General features: G+C 53.0%; 1 protein-coding gene across 1 annotated transcript; it reads left to right on the top strand.

Moving 5' to 3' along the window:
- Positions 1-10895: 10895 nt before the first annotated feature.
- On the top strand, positions 10896-20961 carry NRIP2 (nuclear receptor interacting protein 2). Its single transcript, XM_003126571.5, has 6 exons — positions 10896-11194; positions 16164-16316; positions 18470-18552; positions 18869-18990; positions 19222-19274; positions 19558-20961. The coding sequence occupies exons 1-6, from the start codon at positions 10955-10957 to the stop codon at positions 19648-19650; spliced, it is 744 nt and encodes a 247-aa protein (XP_003126619.1). The 5' UTR covers positions 10896-10954; the 3' UTR covers positions 19651-20961.
- Positions 20962-22191: the final 1230 nt, after the last annotated feature.

The raw sequence follows: 22191 nt of genomic DNA on the forward strand, positions 1-22191 counted from the left end.
GGGTTTTGGGGGAGCGGAGGTCAGGCCAGGGCTGCCCTGGAGTGGGGAGAGTCAGGTCTGAGGAAGGCTGACCAGGAGGGAAGGGAGTAGAACACAGTGGAGATTCAAGGTCAGCGTGGGAGTGGTCCCCCCAGGGCATCATCTTAGGGCCTGGGCCCCCACTTCTGCTGACCCAGATACCTCAACTTTGGCTCTGGGGGGTGGGCAGAGACAAGGGGCCTCAAGTGGGCTTGCACTGAGCATGGGCCAGCTGGGTGCTGACCAGCTGGGCTGGAGAGTAGGGGGAGGGCAGCAGGAGTGGCCGGAGGGAGAGAAGTTCCAGAGTAGGACCCACCCCCCCCTTCCGCCTCTCCTGGGAATCACACCCCACCAGGGTTCCATCCCTGGGTTAACTGCTAACCCAGTTAATGGTGCCCTTTCAGCTTCCTCACCTGCACAGTGGGAGCCGCTAAGGCATAAATATTGGAATAAATAAAAGAAGCAAGTGGGAGTTCCTGTTGTGACTACGAACCATGAGGTTGTGGGTTCGATCCTTGGCCTCACTCAGTGGGTTAAAGATCTGGCATTGCCATGAGCTGTGATGTAGTTTGCAGATGCAGCTTGGATCCCACGGTGCTATGGCTGTGGCGTAGGCCGGTGGCTACAGCTCTGATTAGACCCCTAGCCTGGGAACCTCCATATGCCAAGGGAGTGGCCCCAGAAAAGAAAAAAACAAAAAAACAAAAAACAGGAGAGGGGGAGCGAGAAGGGCCAAGGCAAGGGGGAAGGTGAAACCGTCACTCAGGGGTCGAGATGTCTAGAAGGAGGTGAGCAACTTTGCCAGCTTCCCTGAGGGCACTGGCAGGGTTGAGATTGGGGTGCAGAGCCGTGGGGTGAGAGGGGCTCGCAAATGGGTGCCCTGAGTGCCAGGGAAAAAGGATGAGTAGAAAGGGGTGTGGAGTGACCCCTCACGCCATCAGCCAGATTCAGTGACTGGGAAAATCAGCTGGGGCACTCACCAAGCTGCCTAGTGTCTCAGCCCCTTAGTCACAGGGTGATAACAGCACACTTTCTGCAGCGTCCTAGGAGTCATGCTGGACAATTCAGTCCACAGACTGTGTAAGAGAGAAGACACCAAAACACACACACACACAACAAAATGCAGACTCTGCCCTTATAAAGCCTAGATTCTTGTGGGAAGATGGACAAGCAAACAACTTGAAATAGTATGAGAAGGAGTTTCCCAGTGCCTCAGTGGGTTAAGGATCTGTCGTCACCGCTGTGGTGTGGGTTTGATTCCTGGCCAGGGAACTTCTGTACCTCATGGGTGTGGCCATAAATAAATAAATAGTGTGTGTGTGCGCATGTGCACGAGACTACTCACATGTAGGTGTACCTCAGCTCCCAGGTAACCCCAAACACGTACCCAGCATTCGCTGTGTGTTAGGGGTTGAGAGCACCTCATGAATCAGCCCAGCTAATCCTCCCAATGCTCCAAAGAAGGACCCACTGGATCTTCATTTTTATTTAAAAAAAATTTTTATGGCCGTACCCACGGCATATGGAAGTTTCCAGGTTAGAGGTTGAATCACAGCTGCAGATGCTGGCCTATGCCACAGCCACAGCCAGGCCCGACTTGAGCTGCCTCTGTGACCTACACCACAGCTTGCGTCAATGCTGGATCCTCAAACCACTGAGCAAGGCCAGGGATCAAACCCATATCCTCATGGACACTAGTCGGGTTCTTAGCCTGCTCATCCACCACGGGAACTCCTAGGACCTCCATTTTAGAGACAAGTAAACAGAGGCCTCCAGAGCTCGTCACCAGCTTGCTCACGTGACTCTCATTCAAACTTCACAGCAGTTCTACAGATGATACTTTTTTTTTTTTTTTTTTTTGTCTTTTTGCAATTTCTTGGGCCGCTCCGGCGGCATATGGAGGTTCCCAGGCTAGGGGTTGAATCGGAGCTGTGGCCACTGGCCTACACCACAGCTCACAGCAACGCTGGATCCTTAACCCACTAAGCGAGGCCAGGGATTGAACCCACAACCTCATGGTTCCTAGTCGGATCGTTAACCACTGAGCCACGACGGGAACTCCAGATCATACTTTTATTTCAGTTTTACGGGTGAGGTAGTGGGTTCCAAAAGGTCAGGCCCTTCACCCAAAGTCACCCAGCTAGTGCTGGGATATATGACCAAGCTTGTCTGAGTTCAACGACCTCTGCTCTCTGCTCATAGAGACAAACACTTCATCTTCCTTTCTTTATTTTTTTGTCTTTTTTGTCACTTTGGGGCCACACTCTCGGCACGTGGAGGTTCCCAGGCTAGGAGTGGAGTTGGAGCCGTAGCCTCCGGCCTACGCCACAGTCACAGTAATGCCAGATCTGAGCCGCATCTGCAAACTACACCACAGCTCACAGCAACCTGGATCCTTAACCCACTGAGTGAGGCTAGGGATCGAACCCGTGTCCTCATGAATACTATTCGGGTTCATTAACCACTGAGCCATGATGGGAACTCCAACACTCCACCCTTCTATGCTTTGGCTTTGCTCCTGTGTTTGAAACACAAGAGAATGGTCCTAGCCTCAAATGTAAAAAGTGGTCCTGGCCTGGCTGTCTTTGGGAGATCTGCCTTTTTGGGATAGAGGTAGGCTGATGCCTGTCAAAACGGGCACCAGCCTCCTGGGAACTTTGCTGGACAGGAGAATTCTAGAAAAGCGTTTTATTCCAGTCCTGAGCAGATCTGACAGGGTTAGAGGAGAAAGCCTGAAATAGAGCTGGCTGCCCTCACCCTCCATGGGCTCAAGGGAGCTGTTTGTCAGGCTCTGAATAACCCATTCTCTGAAGAGTATTGTGGGAATTTCCTTATGTGGCAGGGCTTTAGACTGGCTGATTTCAGCTCGCTGAGTGAACCCTCCTCCCCATTCCTAACATCAGAGATAAGGAACGACACTATTTAGCCTCTTTCTTCTTAAAAAGAAAATGCGCAGATCTTTAAAGGCATGAAAGGTTATCACAGGGAAGATGAGAGCCGGCTTATCTCCACTCCTACTGGCAACACCGGATCCTTGACCCACTAAGCAAGGCCAGGGATTGAACCCACATCTTCCTGGATACTAGTTTGGTTCATTAACCACTGAGCCATGATGGGAACTCCCACCCAGTCTCTTGGGATAGAACATGATGGAAGATAACATGAGAAATAGAATGTATATATGTGTATGACTGGGTCACTATGCTGTAAAGCAGAAATTGACTCAACTATACCTGATTAAAACATATATATATATATATATTTGTCTTTCTCTCTTTTTAGAGCCGCAGCCATGGCATGTGGAGGTTCCCAGGCTAGGGGTCCAATCGGAGCTGTAGCCAATGGCCTACGCCACAGCTACAGCAACGCCAGATTCAAGCCACTTCTGTGACCTACACCACAGCTCACAGCAATGCAGGATCCTTAACCCACTGAGCGAGGCCGGGGATCAAACCTGAGTCCTTATGGATGCCAGTCAGGTTCGTTACCTGCTAAGCCACAACAGGAACACCCTAAAACATACATTTAAAAAATAAATTTTAAAAAGAAGCAGGTGATATCAACGTTTTTTTAAAAAAAATTCTTGGCTGAGGCATACAGTGCCTTGAGGTGGGATCTCGGTTCCCAAACCAGGGATTGAATCTGGGCTGCAACGGTGAAAGCACCAAGTCCTAACCACTAGACTACCAGGGAACTCCCAGTTTTATTTACCCCAACAGATCCCAAATACTATCAATAAAAAATAATGTAATCAATGTAGAATAATTAATGAGCTATTTCACATTCTGCTTGGTATTGTCTAAATCCAGTGTGTATTTTACACTTTCAGAATATTTTAGTCGCTAATGACTGTCTGACACCCCATGGCAGATAGGAGACGTAGCCTGGCTTTACCTAAAGGCAGAAAGTTCTCTAGGTGACTGAGGGCTTGTGAGGGTGAAGGCCAAGAAAACCATGCCTTCTGGAGCCCTCCCAGCTGTCCTCGATGCTAAAAACATAAAGCCCCGTCGCCCTTTGGCAATTCCCAGAACCCACTTCGTGGGGCGCTGGGCTCCCTTTCAGGGGAGGGAGCCCAGGCCCCGAGGGTCTGTGAGACCCAGGGTTCTGTGACTGTTCACCTGGGTGGGAAGAGCAAGGGGAAGGGTTCCGTCCTGGGTGGGCAAGGGTTCTGTTCTCTCCACAGCAGGAGACAATGCCCTTTACCACCAGCAGGCCGAGGTCCCGCTGGTGTGAATGACTGGTCCCAGGGCTGGGAGGCCCAGGGGGGCGGAGCCAGGCTGGACAGAGGGGCTGGAGGCACGGAGATCTAGCCCTTGCCCTTGAGGGGTGCGGGCTGGGAACATCAGCAAGGCCCCGCCTGCTGAGCCCATCTTATTCCCATTTGCGGCACCTCCTCCAGGCAGGCACCTGCAGGGCCTGACCTTGTTCTATCTCTGCACCATGTCTGCTGCTCTAAAAGAGCTGCCCCAGCCTCTCTCCCTGCTCCCTGCTCTGTCCTTCAGCAGCACGCAGCACCACCTACTACCATAAGTGGCCTATGGTCTGCCTTCCTCCTGGGGGTGTGAGGTCCATGGGGCGGGGCTGCGCCTGGCTCCCCACTGTCCGCCCAGGGCCTCACTCAGTGTCTGACGCACAGTAGGCGCCCGATGGGAAGTTTTTGACTGAGCGAAAGGAAAACTTGTTGTAATTCCAAGGAGCACTAAGGCCAGAAGGGAGCCGTCTCTCACTCCATTTTTGCCTCAGGAAATTTCTGAATTTGGATCCATTCTCCTCAGCATCCATGTGAACCACAAGATGAAATAAGTGAGAAACATTACAGGTATTTCCCAAGTGTCTTGGGAGGGAACATATGCAGTCTTCTTCCTGAGAATCCATAGGGTTTAATCTTCTGAGTAGCGTCCTGGGGCGTTTTCTCCCTAATGTCTCATCACTAGGGCTCAGATGTCATTGCTTGTGAACGAATGGGTTAGTTGAAATCCGTGAGAGTCAGGTTGGACAATAACATGGGGACAGAAGTGAGGTGAGCTATTGGCAAAGAGAGATGACCCAGCTGAGGGTACAAATGGGCCTTAGGGAGTTCCTGTCGTGGCGCAGTGGTTAACGAATCTGACTAGGAACCATGAGGTTGCGGGTTCGGTCCCTGCCCTTGCTCTGTGGGTTAATGATCCGGCGTTGCTGTGAGCTGTGGTGTAGGTTGCAGACGCGGCTCGGATCCCGCGTTGCTGTGGCTCTGGCGTAGGCTGGTGGCTACAGCTCCGATTCAACCCCTAGCCTGGGAACCTCCATATGCCGCGGGAGCGGCCCAAGAAATAGCAACAACAACAACAACAACCAAAAGACAAAAAAAAAAAAAAAACAAAAAAAACAAATGGGCCTTAGGACATTCCCCACACTCGGTGAAAGAGGAGCTCAGGACTTCCCATTGTGGCTCGGCAGGATAAGAACCCGACTTAGTGTAAAGATGCGGGTTCGAGCCCTGGCCTTGCTCCGTAGGTTAAGGATCCAGCGTTACTGTGGCTGTGGGGTAGATTGAAGCTATGGCTCCAATTTGACCCCTAGCCCAGGAACTTCCATAGAGTGTGGGTTTGGCTGTAAAAAGAAAAAGGAAAAAAAAGAAGAGGTCAGAGTTCTGTATTGCCAGAACATTCCCATTGCAGAACTCCCTGCAACATGGGGGAAAGAAGAGTTTTACAAAGGAAGGAGCCAAGAACTTAAAAAGCAAAAGAGGAGTTCCTGTCATGGCCCAGAGGTTAACGAATCTGATTAGGAACTATGAGGTTGCGGGTTCGATCCCTGGCCTTGCTCAGTGGGTTAAGGATCTGGAGTTGCTGTGAGCTGTAGTGTAGGTCACAGACAAGGCTCGGATCCTGTGTTGTTGTGGCTCTGGCATAGGCCAGCAGCTACAGCTCCGATTAGGCCCCTAGCCTGGGAACCTCCATATGACACAGGTATGGCCCTAGAAAAGACAAAAAAAAAAAAAAAAAAAAAAAGCAAGAGTCTCCTCAGCCCTGAGCGTGTGGGATGATGAGAGTGGGACAGTATCAGCTTGGGCAGCAGACACAGGGACCGCTGGACTCCTTCCCAGTCACATTCCAGAGAAGGGCACTTCCTGAGCACCCTGGTTCCCAGGTCTCATCAGAGCTGCTGGAAAAGAGGTGATGCCTTCCCCAACCTCGGTGTCCAAACCTCTGAACCATGGCCAAGCCCCCTCTCACACCGCCGTGCCTCCTCTCTCCCCAGGGTGCAATGCCCCAGCTGGGACATCTGTCCAGGTAGCCTGCCTGGCCCCAGGCAGCGTGGCTAAGTGCCCCAGAGTTACCCCATTCTAGTTTATTGGCAAAGAATGCATCCACAGAGAACTCTTGAAGATGGGGAAGCCTTTTCCAACTGAAGGAATGGGTGGCTGAGAGGAAGGCTGGAGGAGATACCTTTCAGAAAGCACCGGGCCTGCCCAGCATCCCAGTAGGTAGGGCACTGGCTGAGTGGTCCACACATGTGGTTAATCCTACTAAAACAACCAGGGGACCCCAGTATATGTCAGTGGATCCTCTTTGGCCTCTATCCCAGGCAAATGGATAGTGGGAATGGGTGTCAAGGCGTGGGGCTGGTGGAGCTGGAATTTGCCACTAAAGGAAGCCAGGATCTGGGGTGTGTGGGGGCGGGGGTGTGTGTGAGCAGAGCTTGGTGAGGGGATCACCCTGGAGCTTGGTTTTCAGGCCCTGTTTACCGCCTCCATGGTGCTCTCCCTTCGATGGAGCAGAGATGGAGCAGGACTCTGGAGACGGGAGGAAGCTTTGATCCTCACAATCCTAAATCCTGGGCATGGTTTTGGTCTTGGTGTTTTCACTTCCTGCAGCTGCCATAACAAAGTACCACAACCCAGGTGGCTTAAACAGTGGAAATGGATCACCCCACAATTCTGGAAGCCAGAAGCCCAGGATCGGGGTGTTGTCAGGACTGGCTCCTTCTGAGGGCCATGCGGAAGGGTCTGGCCCAGGCCTCTCTCCCTGCTGCTGGTGGTTTGTGGGCGATCTCTGACGCTCCTCGTCTCAAGCTGCATCACCCCTTCCTCAGCCTTCATGCTCACACTGTGTTCTTCCTGCGTGCATCTCTCTCTCTGGGTCCAATTCCTCCCCCTCCTTTATTTTTTGCCCCCCCCCCCCACCACGGCCGTGGCATACGAAAGTTCTCAGGCCAGGGATCAAACCCACACTAAAGCAGTGACAACACCAGATCCTTAACCCACTGAGCTTCCAGGGAACCTGATTTCCCCTTTTAGTAAAGACACAGTCATATTGATTTTTTTGTTGTTGTTTCTTTTGTCTTTTGTCTTTTTAGGGCCGCACCTGCAGCATATGGAGGTTCCCAGGCTAGGGGTCTAATCGGAGCCGTAGCTGCCGGCCTACGCCAGAGCCACAGCAACACCAGATCCGAGCCACATCTGCGACCTACACCACAGCTCATGGCAACGCTGGATCCTTAATCCACTGAGCGAGGCCAGGGATCGAACCTGCAACCTCATGGTTCCTAGTCGGATTCATTTCTGCTGCGCCAAGATGGGAACTCCAGGACACAGTCATATTGGGTGAGGGACCACCCTGGTGGCCTCAGCTTTACTTGATTATCTCTGTAAAGACCCTACCTCCAAATAAGGTCACATGCTGAGGTTCTGAAGGTTGGGACATCAACACATGAATTTGAGGAGCACACAATTCAACCCATAACACTTAGGTAGTGTCTTCGTCTGTAAATGGGGGTCGTGATAGAACTGCAGTGGTTGTAAGGTGCCTCAAGGAGGCATGGGCCGCAGGAGGCCCTTGTCTGACTGTGCCCGTGCCTGGGTGCCACCTGGGTCAGATTGCATGCCCTGGGAGTAGGGCCCAGGTCAGGACTCATCGAATCAATGTCCAACACATGTCAGCAGGAGCTTGTCCACATGCTGATGCTGGCGAAGACAAGAGGCTGGAGGAGAAATCTAATGGCAGATGAGTCAGCGCTGTTAAAAGCCAGATACCAAGTGTCGGCAAGGAGGTGAAGCCTCGGAGCCTTGGATGATGCTAATAGAGCACACATTGGTACAGACACATTGGAGGGAAGTCTGGCATAGCCTCAGAAAGCGAAGAGGGATATCTAATGTCCCAGCAATTCCACCCCTGGGGATGTGCTCTCGAGGAATGCTTACACGTGTGCCCCAGGAGATAGGTGTGAAAATGTTCACAGCAAGAACTTAATCACCAAACAAAAACAGACTCATAGGAGTTCCTGTTGTGGCACAGCAGAAACCAATCCAACTAGTAGTATCCATGAGGATGTGGGTTCATCCCTGGCCTCACTCAGTGGGTTAAAAGATCCAGCATTGCCATGAGCTGTGGTGTAGGTCGAAGATGAGGCTTGGATCTGGTGTTGCTGTGGCTGTGGTGTAGGCCAGCAGCTGGAGCTCTGATTAGACTCCTAGCCTGGGAACTTCCATATGCTGCAGGTGTGGCCCTACAAAGCAAAAAAAAAAAAAAAAGATAAAGAAAAAGAAACAGACTCACTGATTTCAAACTTAACAAAGGGGAAGCATTGGGGGAAGGGATAAATTAACAGGTTGGGATTAACATACACACACAACTATATATAAAATAGATAAGTAACAAGGACCTATTGTACAGCACAGGGAAATCTACTCAAAATTCTGTGATAACCTATATGGGAAAAGAATCTGAAAATGAAAGGATATGTGTGTATGTATAACTGATTCACTTTGCTCTACATCTGAAACTAACACAATATTGTAAATCAACTAAAGCCCAATAAAAATTTTTTGAAAAAGTTAAAAAATAGCAGTTCCCGTTGTGGCACAGTGGAAATGAATCCGACTAGGAAACATGAGGTTTCGGGTTCGATCCCTGGCCTCGCTCAGTGGGTTAAGGATCCAGCTTTGCCATGAGCTGTGGTGTAGGTTGCAGACATGGCTCGGATCCCGCGTTGCTGTGGCTCTGGTGTAGGCTGGCGGCTACAGTTCCAATTAGACCCCTAGCCTGGGAACCTCCATATGCCTCGGGAAGCAGCCCTAGAAAAGGCAAAAAAAAAAAAAAACAAAAAAACCAACTAGTATCCATGAGGATACTGGTTCAATCTCTGGCCTTGCTCAGTGGGTTAAAGATCTGGTGTTGCCACAAGCTGCAGCATAGGTCACTGATGTGGCTTGGATCTGGCGTTGCTGTGGCTGTGGTGTAGGCTGGCAGCTATAGCTCTGATTTGATCCCTAGCCTGGGAACTTCCATATGCCACAGGTGAAACCCTAAAAAAAAAAAAAAAAAAAAAATGCTGATGCAAACAAAAAAAATTGTTCATAGCAGCATCGTTTGTAAGGACAAAAAATGAAAAATAACCTTAATTTCCTAAATGTGACATTCACTAGAGAAATACTATATAGCAGTTAAAGTGAATTAAGGAGAGCTATGCATGGCTCACAGGTGAATCTCACTAATAAAATACTGAGTAAAAAAGAGCAAATTGCCCAAGAATATTTATAAATAGATCAGGCAAAATGGAAAGATACACTGCTTAGGGTACACACATGCATGTGCACAAAGGGCGTGTGGGAACGATAAACACTGAAATCAGGAGGGGATGTTATCTGGGGAGGGAGCATTAACTACCCTTGTAACAGGTTTTTTTGCTTTGTTAATGAGACAGGGAATAAAGGATATATTGGTTATGCTTTATAATTTCTCCAGGTTTGAATCATAAAATTTTTTTTAAAGAGCCAGGACTCAGTATTCCTGCCGTGGCGCAGCGGGTTAAGAATCTGACTGCAGCGGCTTGGGTTGCAACAGAGGCACGAGTTTGATCCCTGGCTCAGTGCAGTGGGTTAAAGGGTCTGCCATTGCCGCAGCTGTGACAAATTCAACCCCTCGTCTGGGAACTTCCATATGCCAAGGGTGCTGCCGTTGAAAAAATAAGATGGAGTTCCCATTGTGGCTCAGTGATTAACAAACCCGACTAGCATCCATGAGGACACAGGTTTGATCCCTGGCCTTGCTCAGTGGGTTAAGGATCTGGCGTTGCCGTGAGCTGTGATGTAGGTCGAAGACGTGGCTCGGATCTGGCGTTGCTCTGGTATAGGCCATTGGCTACAGCTCTGATTGGACCCCTAGCCTAGGAACTTCCATATGCCACGGGTACAGCCCTAAAAAAGACCAAAAAAGAAAAAAAAAAGAAGAGAAAAAGGAAAAAAAGGGAGAGAGAGCCAGGATTTAGTCTTACCTAAAGGAGAAGTGGAAGCTGGGCCCTATTTGTGGGGAGATCAAGAGCTGCTCTCGCCAGCCCTGAAAACTGCAACCCACAGAAAATGAGCTAAGGATGCTGAAAGGCTGAGAACCAGAAAGGGGGTGGCTGTCCTCTTGAGGGGGGTGGGGAGAAAGGGACAGTGTGACGCTGCCTCCGTTCAGAACCTATGATTGGCTGCACCCCACCCCCAGACTGCAGAGAACCCCAAGTGGAAGGCAGCCCAGGAGACTGGGAGGGGCACAGGCACAGGGACGCCCTTGCCTGCATCCTATGCACACCAAGCACGCGGGCTGCAAACCCTGAACACTGACACACACTGCCTTTCGCACAACCTGGCAAGACACCCTGACAGTTTACATGTCAGATACACGCCCCCCATACACACACACACACACACACACACACACACCCCTGCCATCACCCACTCCAGCGGGACCCCGGAACGAGAGATGCAGCAGCCCTGCCAGCCCTCCCTCCCTCCCTTCCAGTGCTGGGTTTTTCTAGCCAGAGCCTCGCTCCCTCTACTGCAATCTCTGCAAATTGGTGTCTGACGCAGCCACTCTTGCATGTTATTTATTTCTTTCCTTTCTTCCTGCTGAGACCCTCCAGTCAGGCGAGCCGCAGCGCGGGAAGCTGCAGGGACACGGAGGCTGAAAGGATGGAGGGCAAGGCTGCTCCGAAGCCCCCAGCCTGCCCCGCAGGGGCCAGGAGCACCAGGCCAGAGGCCCCAAAGGAGGCAGGCAACGCCGGGAGCAGGGCACAGGAGGCAGAGCTGCTGGGCCCAGCCCAGCTGAGCCAGCAGCGGCGGCTCAGACAGGCCACCCAGTTCCTGCACAAGGACTCGGCCGACTTGCTCCCGCTGGACAGCCTCAAGAGGCTCGGCACCTCCAAGGACTGGGTGAGGCAGCCCTGTCCCCTCCCAACCCCGGGAAGCCCAGACCCCTCCTCTCCTCCCCCAGGAAAGGACAGACCCCAGGCCTCCAGGTGTGCCTCCAGGCCCCCGTCGGGGAGAGGCAGTCCCAACTTGTGGGTTCACCTCAACCAGTCTCAGGCTCTTCACTGGGGGTATTCCCAGGGCTCAGTGACTCTGGGGACCTTGTCTCATTGCTCAGCTCCCTAAAGAGCTCTAGGTTTGTCTTGGGGGAAGTGACAAGTGCTGATCAGAGCAGGCGCTTGCAGGGACCAGGAGCCCCCTGGAGCAGTCCTTTTCTTTTCTCTCTCTCTCTTTTTTTTTTTTTTTTTTTTTTTTTTTGGTCTTTTTGCCTTTTCTTGAGCCGCTCCCACGGCATATGGATGTTCCCAGGCTAGGGGTTGAATTGGAGCTGTAGCCACCAGCCTACACCACAGCCACAGCAACGCGGGATCTGAGCCACGTCTGCGACCCACACCACAGCTCACGACAATGCCAGATCCTTAACCCACTGAGCAAGGCCAGGGATCGAACCTGCAACCTCATGGTTCTTAGTTGGATTCGTTAACCACTGCGCCACGACGGGAATTCCTTCTCTGTTGGGCCTTGAGGACTGGACATTCATCAGCTTTCCTCCTCATCCTGGCCAGAACCAGGGTTGCACATGGCTCTTGCTTGGCTGCAGACTCCTGAGGGCCTGCCAGCTCCCTCTGGTGCCGGGGCCTTTGCAGGCTCTTCTCTTTTCATCTACCTCTAGCAGCCGGGGCCTCCAGAGGGGACAGTGTGGGCAAGTGACAGTGAGGGGTGGCTGAGTCAGGGGACAGCTGCATGTACTCGTTCCCCTCTGAGAGGGGAGGGGCCAGGAGCATGGGCTTCATTTTATAGCCAGGATGCAGGGGTTCAGATCCTGGGTCTGGCACAGCCACCTGGGCAACTTACTTTATGTCTAAGAGCCTGAGTTTCTTCATCTGTCGAATGAGGATAAAATCAATACTATCTACCTCATAGGGATGTTATAAGTTACAAGGGCTAAGACCTGTGCAGGACTTAGAACAGTGCCTGGGTAATAGGGAGCTCTGTCCAAGGGCTGTTACTCCTCCAGCTACTCTTCCATGTAGCCTGAGAGAGAAAGGAAGGTCCGCAGGGTGCAGAGAAGATGCATTCACTCTGGCCTCTCACTCACAGGACAGAGGAAGGTTTCTGTAGAAAGGTTGGGGGCTCTATTCTCTCTCTCACCTCGAGTCGGGGGGTGTGAGAGGAGGAACTCCTGACACCTGAGGTTATAAGGCCATTTCCGGGGACTCGGTCACTGGCGCAGCCCCTTCTCCTTGGAAACCTGGAGCCAGATGCAGCCCCCATCCGCCTTTCCTTTTTTTTTTTTTTTTTTTTTGTCTTTTTAGGGCCGTACCCACGGCATATGGAGGTTTCCAGGCTAGGAGTCAAATCAGAGCTATAGCTGCCGGCCTTCGCCACAGCCACAGCAATGCAGGATCCACGCTGCATCTTCAACCTACAGCACAGCTCATGGCAACGCCAGAGCCTTAATCCACTGAGTGAGGTCAGGGATCGAACCTGCAACCTCATGGTTCCTAGCAGGATTCACTTCTACTGCACCATAATGGAACTCCCCAACCACCTTTCCTAAACCTGCCCTATTTTCCACCGTCCTCCCAGTCAAATGTTCCCCCTCCAGGATCTCGGCCCAGCAGCCCCTCCGAAAGGGAAAAGTGACTGGACTGAGATTTCAATTCAGAGAACCTCCTTGCAAACAGCCAGCACAGCTGAGAACCCGATGGAGAGGGGAAGCACATTCGTTGGCTCTCAGTGGCGAGGCAATTACAGGCCCCACTCTTTGGGGCCTATCCTTCATCTGCTCGGCCTTGGCAAAGATGCTCTAATCATAATGCCACCCCAGAGTGGCAGGTCTAGGTTTCTTTTTTTTTTTTTTTTTGGTCTTTTGTTGCTGTTGTTGTTGTTGCTATTTCTTGGGCCGCTCCCACGGCATATGGAGGTTCCCAGGCTAGGGGTTGAATCGGAGCTGTAGCCACCGGCCTACGCCAGAGCCACAGCAACGCGGGATCCGAGCCGCGTCTGCGACCTACACCACAGCTCACGGCAACGCCGGATCGTTAACCCGCTGAGCAAGGGCAGGGTTCGAACCCTCAACCTCATGGTTCCTAGTCGGATTTGTTAACCACTGCGCCACGACGGGAACTCCAGGTCTAGGTTTCTGACTGCAGGGCCAGCCCCAGGACCTCTCCAGCTGATCTCGAGCAGTTGGCTGTGTGGTGGTGTGGCATTGGGAGTGAAGACACGGCAGCGGGGAGGCTCCGGGTCTGCTTCCCTGGGGTAGCTCTGGAGCGCACCGCCCAGCAGCCAGGGCTGGAGTCTGCATCCTCCGTGGGAAAGGTGGGAGGAGAGCTGGGGACCCGCAGAGCTGCTCCACCCAGCGTTCCCAGAGCTCGCCGCCCTTTCCCAGAGCAGGGCCTCCTCCTACCAGCCTGTTGGTGGGAGTAGCCTCAAGGGTCTCATTAAGCCAAGGGTGGAAAAACAATATTGGGCTCCCAGGGAGGAGGGGGCAGGTGGGGAGGCCTGTGGGAGCCAGGAAGGGCACAGTCACTCTTGGGTAAGCATTTATTGAGTGCCTGCTCTAAGCTGAGCTGGGCCCTGGGATCTAAAGAGGAATGAGATTCCGACCTGACCTCAAGGGCAGGTTGCAACTGTGCAAAACGCGTTAGGCAAAAAGGGCCAAGAGATGGGATGCTGCCCCCACCTGGTGTGTGGAGGGAAGAGCACAAGGAGGTCAGAGAGGGCTTCCTGGAGGGGGTGAATCCTGCATGAATTACAGCATGCACAGGGAACCCAGACTTAAAAACCTCTCTCCAAAGAGGGAGTAGTTCCTGAATGAGTGTGTTGAGCCAGTCGCCCAGTCTGGCCTAGAAAAAGGTGAGAAGAAGTGTTTCAGGAGGAGGGGGTGCAGGAGCAGAGGCCTAGAGGGCAAGGCAGCCTGGCCCAGGCAGCACAAGTGGGGGTCCTGGGGCAGATGAACACAGAGTGGGGAGATGAGGCAGTGGCCAGATCGCCTGAGCTGTCACCCACAGGCAAGCAAGGAGAGGGAGGGCTCTGTGGATTTTAAGCAGGGGAGTGACAGGCGTAGTTCAATGTGTCACTTTGTGCCTCTCAAACATTACTGTGCCTGTGGGTCATCTGGGTATTTTTTTTTTTTTTTGTCTTTTTTTGCTATTTCTTGGGCCGCTCCTGCGGCATATGGAGGTTCCCAAGCTAGGGGTCTAATCGGAACCGCGGCCACCAGCCTACGCCAGAGCCACAGCAACGCAGGATCCGAGCCGAGTCTGCAACCTACACCACAGCTCACGGCAACATCGGATTGTTAACCCACTGAGCAACGGCAGGGATCGAACCCGCAACCTCATGGTTCCTAGTCGGATTCGTTAACCACTGCGCCACGATGGGAACTCCTGGGTATTTTTTTTTTTTTTAAGGGCCACAGGTGCAGCATATGAAAGGTCCCAGGCTGGGGGCTGAATCGGAGCTACAGCTGCCAGCCTAAGCCACAGCAACCCAGATTGAAGCCCAGTCTCCAACCTACACCACAGCTCACGGCAACTCCGGATCCTTGACCCACTGAGCAAGGCCAGGGATTGGCCTCATGGATACTAGGTTCGTTTCTGCTGAGCCATGATGGGAATTTCCTGGGCATCTTTTTAACAACTTTCCCATTCAGTGGGTCATGATTCTGTGCTTCAAACAGGCTTTCAAGTGACGGTGAAGCTGCTGGTCTAAGGACTGCACATAGAGTAGCGGGAGTTTCAGAGCAGGAGAGTTTGAGAGGCAGGTCCTCATGGATCAGCAAGGTGCTCCAGGGGCCCGGGAGAGCCACGCTGAGGTGAGAATCAAGCTGGAACAGGCTATGAACACAAGAGGTGAAACTGGAGGAATTTAGAAGTGGCTGGACCAGGAGTTCCCATCATGGCTCAACGATAACGAACCTGATTAGTATCCATGAGGACTGGGTTTGATCCTGGCCTTGCTCAGTGGGTAAGGATCTGGCGTTGCCTTGAGGTACAGTGTAGGCTGCAGAGGTTCAGTGTAGGTCGCAGACGGGGCTCGGATTCCATGTTGCTGTGGCTGTGGCATAGGCTGGCAGCTGTAGCTCCAATTTGACCCCTAGCCTGGGAACTTGCATATGCTGCAAGTGTGGCCCTAAAAAGACCAAAAAAAAAATAATTTTAAAAAAAAGGAAAGAAAAGAAATGGCTGGACCAGGTGGGATGGCTGCAGGTGAAGGAGAGAGAGATTGGCTCCCAGATTCTAGTTTGTAAGATTTGAACTGTTTTTTCTTTTTTGGCCGCACCTGCTGCACATGAAGTTCCTGGGCCAGGGATTTAATCCAGTCCTCAGCTGCAACCTTCACCACTGCTGTGGCACCACTAGATCCTCAATCCACTGCATCACAGTGGGTTTCTTTTTTCTTTTTTGTTTGTTCGTGTTGCCCTGACTTCTTTTCACTACACCATCACCCTGGGATCTGCATCCCACAGAAGAATGAGGTCGGAGGAAGAAAAAAAGAAAAAATGTTCCCCAAATACATGCTGTAGACTTTAAACAGAATTTCTCCCAGCACAATACCCATGCCTGAAACATCTGTCAGCCAGTAGGTCAGCCTAACCCAGGATGGACCACCCCCCCCTTCCCCATCTCGCCATTGCTGAGCAACCTACTGGGGGTCCCAGAAAATGGCGTGGTTCAATACTGGGGTTCCCTCTGCTATGGTGACCTGACTGCTGGGATCCTTGAGGAAGCTCCGGCCCCTTCCTCACTCCTGGGAGACCCGGGTCTGGGCCCGCCTGAGGAGAATGGTGTGGGACTTGTCAAGGGGGGAAACTGAGAAGCCCAGACCCGGGGTTCAGCCTCTCCCTTGTTCTGTGACGAGCCAGCAGCCACACAGCGTGATCCAGAGGCGCCTGGTGGAGGGGAGCCAGAGCCGGCCTGCAGGGGAATCTCCCCTGGCACAGGCCCTGACCCACAGCCAGGAGAGCAGGAGGAGGCCCAGCAAGACCGAGAGGCTGGCTCTCCTGGTCAACTGCAAGGTGAGACACCCCACCACCCCCCGGGGCCTGGCTCCCCTCACCCACTCTCCCTTCTGCCCTGGTGGTGGGGGAGGGGGTGTGGGGATTGAAGGCAACCCCCCCGCCCCCACCCAGCCTCAACCTACCGGGATCCTGCAAGCTTTTTGCTTCCACCTCACCCGTCTTCCCACCATGCAGCTCCATCTGTCTCAGCCTGACTCCCTTTCCTTGATCAAATTAGAAACTATACCAGAGTGTGCCCCCAGCACGCGTGGCGGTGTGTGTACCTGTGCCCTTCCGGGAAAGCTCACAAGCCCCAAGGTCACAGCCTTGTCATTCCCGGAGCCCATGCTGAGCCATTCCCGATCAATGTCTGCTCCCCTCTGCCGGCCTCTGCTCAGCTTCCTCTGCCTGCTCTCATCATCCTAGGTCCCTTCAAACCTCAGATGTCACTTCCTCCTTGAAAACTCCCCTGGCTTCCCCAGTAGAAGGGCCTTTTCTCCTGGTCGACATCTAAGACTCTAGACTCACGACACACAGGCCCTGAAACTCTCCCACGCACTGGTGACCATCCCCTCGCCTGCCTCCCAGAGAACAGCCTCTCCCACCTCCCTCCCCGCCTCCCCACCGTGTGTCCATACACAGACGTGTGTGGAATTCGAAATGTGCAGAATGCGAAAGCAGCATGGTTTGTGGTATCCAAGTGCAAACCAAAACATCTGGTTTTATTTCAAAGGAAGCAATCTGGACTTCCCTCCATGGCTCAACAGTTAATGAATCCGACTAGAATCCATGAGGATTTGGGGTCGATCCCTGGCCTTGCTCAGTGGGTTGAGGATCTGGCGTTGCCCTGAGCTGTGGTGTAGGTTGCAGACGTGGCTCGGATCCCACCTGGCTGAGGCTGTGGCTGTGGTGTAGGCTGGCAGCTGTAGCTCCGGTTGGACCCCTAGCCCAGGAACCTCCATATGCTGCGGGTGCGGCCCAAAAAAGAAAAAAAAAGGAAGTGATGGCAACCTAGTCTTCCTTTGCCTGCACTGGTGAGCCTCTGTTACTGCCTCTAGCTTCCTAAACAGGTAATGAGGTCTTCCCATCCCGCCTCATCCCCACCCCAGATTCATCTAGCTGGAGGTTTGTGGACTCCCAAGTATTCCTTTCAACAAAGGGATGGCCCCTTCTTTGTTTTTTGTCTTTTTTTTTAGGGCTGCACCCTCTGCACATGGAGGTTCCCAGGCTAGGGGTCGAAGTCGAACTGGAGTTGTAGCCTCTGGCCTGCACCGCAGCCACAGCAACGTGGGATCTGAGCGTCATCTGCGACCTACACCACAGCTCATGGCAATGCCAGATCCTTAACCCACTGAGCGAGGCCAGGGATTGAACCCATATCCTCATGGTGCCTAGTCGGGTTCGTTAACCACTGAGCCACGAAGGGAACTCCAGGGATGTCCTCTTCTCCCAAACACATGCACTCACCACGCCAGGCTCTGCTTCCTTTCTTTTCTTTTTTAATTTTAAGTGAGAATTGCAACTTTTAAACTTTTTATTTATTTTTATTTATTTTTTTGCTTTTTAGGGCAGCACCCGCTACATATGGAGGTTTCCATGCTAGGGGTCAAATTGGAGCTACAGCTACTAACCTACACCACAGCCACAGCAGTGCAGGATCCCAATGGCATCTGCGACTTACACCACAGCTCACGGCAGTGCCGGATCCTTAACCCACTGAGCAAGGCCAGGGATTGAACCTGCAACCTCATGGTACCTAGCTGGATTTGTTTCTGCTGTGCTACTTCCTTTCTTGATTCTTTATCTGACCCAGTTCTGCCTCAACTGTGTGAATCCCATAAAAATCCCTTTAAAAGAAAATATATATACATATATATACGTGTGTGTGTGTGTGTGTGTGTGTGTGTGTGTGTGTGTGTGTGTGTATTGGCCCGCAGCATTCAGCAGCTTGAGGCGGCATCTCAGTTCCCAGATCAGAGATGGAACCTGGACTGCAGCAGTGAAAAACGCCAAATTCTAACCAGTAGACTGCTAGGGAACGCCCCAAAAATCACCTTTGAAGACTCAGTTTGTTCCCTTCACTCATTTTTGAAAGGGGCTGGGAAGGGTGACAGAGGCCCAACTGAGTGTCCCGAGAGGGGGACTCATGGGGCCCCTCCCCTCTCTCTCAGTGCCGGGACCAGGTTCTTAGGGTGGCTGTGGACACGGGCACTCACTACAACCAGATCTCCGCTGGATGTCTCAGCCGCCTTGGGTAAGCGGAGGCACAAAAGAGTGGAAGAGGAGGGGCTCTTTTCAGGGTGTCAAAAGTATTCTGAAATAAGATAGTAATGTTATGTAACTCTGCTGTTCAGTTTAAAAGGGTGACTTTCATGTATAGAAACTATATCTCAATAAAACTTTTAATTTTAAAAAAAGAGTTGGGGGGGTCCGGCAGAGAACACAGGATTTAGACCCTGTGGGGGGCCAGGGAATGGCTGAGAGCCCAAAGTGGTGGGGAGGGACATCAGCTGACAAACAGGGTTGGGGTGGGGGCTGCGGTGGCCATGAGCCTTGCTTCCCAACCACAGGTTAGGGAAGAGGGTCCTAGGAGCCCCAGGTGGGGACCTGACACCTGGGCCCCCAGCCCAGGTGGCGCAGCTGGAGCTACAGCTGGGCCAGGAGACTGTGGTGTGCTCGGCCCAGGTGGTGGGTAAGTCCTCTGTTCAGCAGCCCATGGGCTCAGCTCTCCTTCCTCTCCTGGGGGGGGCGGGGGCAGATACTCAGCTCCTGCCAGCACCAGAGAAAGCATCCCCTATATGCTCCCATTATCCCCAAGATTCTCAGACCTGGGGGTGGGAGGCAGAGAAGGGGGAGCACTGAAAGGACAGCAGTGACCACAGGAGCCCTCCAGCCAGCCGCTTGTTTCCGATGGTTCCTGCAGATGTGGAGAGGCCTGAACTCTGCCTTGGACTGCAGACCCTGCTCTCTCTCCAGGTAAGGAGGATGCTCACGCTGGTACCCACACCCAGGCCTGGCCCAGAGCACTGGGAAAGAGGTGGGGGGCACAGGGGTGGACGCGTGGTTGGGGCTCCATGAGAAAGACCTGAGATGAGATGGGGGTTTCACCCTCACTCCTTAGTTACCCACATGTGAAAAATGCAGAGAACCCAGCCCCTCCCTGGAGCCATCCCTGGAAGGGGGAGGGGCAAGGAGCAGGGGGCTGGGGGCGGGGGGGGGGTCATCTACCAGGGAAGCTCACCTCCCCACACCCCGACAGTGCTGCATCGACCTGGAGCATGGCGTGCTGCGGCTGAAGGCCCCCTTCCCAGAGCTGCCCTTCCTGCCTCTGCACCAAGAGCCTGGCCAGTGACATCCGCCCCAGGCAGTCCCCAGCGGGGAGCTCCTTGCTTGAGGGGAAGAGCCTTGGGGGGATGGGGCATTACTAGAGCCAGGTAGCTGCGGACTGCCATGTCTGTCCCTTTGGCCACCACCCTGACCCCGCTGTCCCATTCCCCTGTCGGCTACATTCCTCTGCTTCTCCGCATCTGCCCTATCCCAGGAGGGGTGTTCCCTAGAGAGGACCCACAGCCTCAGGGCTCTGGTTCTCCCATCCACTCTCCTCCCTGCCCAAGAGCCAAATCAGGATGGCAAAAAGGACATAAAGCCAGGTTGGGGCTGGGCCCTTGGCGCCGGAGGGGGGGCCCCCGCCTGCTTGCCCACCCCCAACACCCTTGAGGTCTTTGCCCCATGTTGCTCCCTGCACCTCGGGGGCTCACCTTACCACCAGCCCGGGTCCCTGCTCTGCTGGTGCCCGCCTTCCTGATTCTGCGCACGGTTGAGTGAGGGAGAAACAGTCCACACGAGGGGAAGGGGAACCGGTAGAGGGACGCCTGGCCCCGGAGGCTGGGAGCAAATCTCTCAGCCGCCTTTTCCGGGGCTGCAAATGTCTGAAGCCAGTGATTCTTCGGTTACCCTGTGAAAACCCTGGCTACCCTTCGAATACTTACTCCAGTTATTTTTCTTCCACCTGCCTCTTCACGCACTGGGCCCTTGAACTCCAGGGACGTGTGGAGAGCTGCGGGGAAACCGCCCCTGAGGAGGACAGGATGCTGGGTCATCAGTATCAAGACTTCATCTGACCAGTATTCCTTATTTCTCGAGCTACCCGCCTCCTCAGACCTTCTTCCTGACCCTCATCTCTGGGCTCCTGAGGTCAAGCTGGTCTTTTCTGGCATCGGGGGCTTCCCTCCACCCCCTCCCACGCCCCCTTGAACACGGAGGCTCTGCCACCTTCACTGTGAAGAGAGGAACCTGAGCCTTTAGGGGCCTTTCTGGCTGGTTTTAGTCTCTCAAATCAGAGATTAGAGGGAGAGGAAAACAGTGACGTAACACCTGACCAGGAGCTTAGGGCCCTTGGGTTGGAAACAAAACCCTGAGCTGGGGGTAGATTAGATCAGAGAAGAACCAGGATCTGCCCGTGCTGCCTGGCTGTACCATTCCCGGCTGAGAGTAGAGGGGCTCCTTCCCACAGCTGTAATCGTGCGCTGGCCCCTCCGGCACCCGGGGTCTCGCCCTGTTCCTCTCCCTTCTGCCTCCAGTTGCTTCTGCAATTGCAGACATAGGCCGGAGGAGGCCTTTCGCCCAGCGGCTTCTCTATTTGAATAAACACTTGTTTCTCTAAGTTGGTGTCCTTTTCTGCTTTGCTAAACGACTGCCCTTACTCCCTCACAGAAGGAAACGTGAATGTGGACCTTCCTCCCAGTTGACCTCTCTGGCTGGGGTCTGTATAATCGAGAGCAATGGCTTTCACACTCTCAGAGCACACCTCACAGCAGGAAATCTAGTCTACGTTGCACACATGTGCACAGACACGTACAAGTAGAGCAAGCATTTCCGTAGCTGGTGAACAATGTCTGATGTTTTCTACCCTGCTTTCCAGCTCATTTATTCAAAAAAATGCTCACCATAAATCACCAATGGCAACCTACAATTGTTTTTTCTTTTTATGGCTGCACCTGCAGCATATGGATGCTCCCAGGCCAGGGGCTGAATGGGAGCTGCAGCTGCTGATTTACACCACGGTCACAGCGACACCAGATCTGAGCTGCATCTGTAACTTACGCCACAGCTTGTGGCAACGCCAGATCCTTAACCCACTGAACGAGGCCAGGGATGGAACTCGAATCGTCATGGAAACTAGTTGGGCTCTTAACCTGCTGAGCTACAATGGGAACTCCATCAATGTACAATTTGAAAACCACTGATTCAGAGCACGAGTCAAGAGTAGAAGGGTTATAAAGGGCCCAGGTATATCTAATTCTGATTGTGGCCCCGATCGTAAACCAGCATCAGGTTTTATTTTTTAATTAATTAATTTTTGTTTTTTCTAGGGCCGCACCCACGGCATATGAAGGTTCCCAGGCTAGGGGTCGAATCGGAGCTGTAGCTGCCGGCCGACACCACGGCTCACGGCAACACCGGATCCTTAACCCACTGAGCAAGGCCAGGGAGCGAACCCACAACCTCATCGTTCCTAGTGGGATTTGTTAACCACTGAGCTACAACGGGAACTCCTTATTTTTAAATTTTTTTGTTGTTGTTGTTGGTCTTTTTAAGGGCCATACCCGTGGCATATGGAATTTCCCAGGCTAGGGGTCAAATCGGAGCTGCAGCTGACGGCCTAAGCCACAACCACAGCAAAGCCAGATCTGAGTCTCGTCTGCAACCTACGCCACAGCTCACGGCAACACCGGATCCTTAACCCACTGGGAGAGGCCACATCCTCATGGATACTAGTCAGGTTCATTACCGCCGAGCCACGGTGGGAACTCCCGGCATCAGATTTTAAATGTCCGCCTTCTTACAGATAGTAAGGTGCTTGGGGGGGGGTTGGATCAAGGCCTAGGAAGCT

Source organism: Sus scrofa, chromosome 5 (assembly GCF_054392235.1).
Source record: "Sus scrofa isolate SSC_HxYL_T2T_F1_AM1 chromosome 5, Sscrofa_HxYL_maternal_Yorkshire_Landrace_v2.0, whole genome shotgun sequence".
In the NCBI taxonomy this organism is placed as follows: Eukaryota; Metazoa; Chordata; class Mammalia; order Artiodactyla; family Suidae; genus Sus; species Sus scrofa.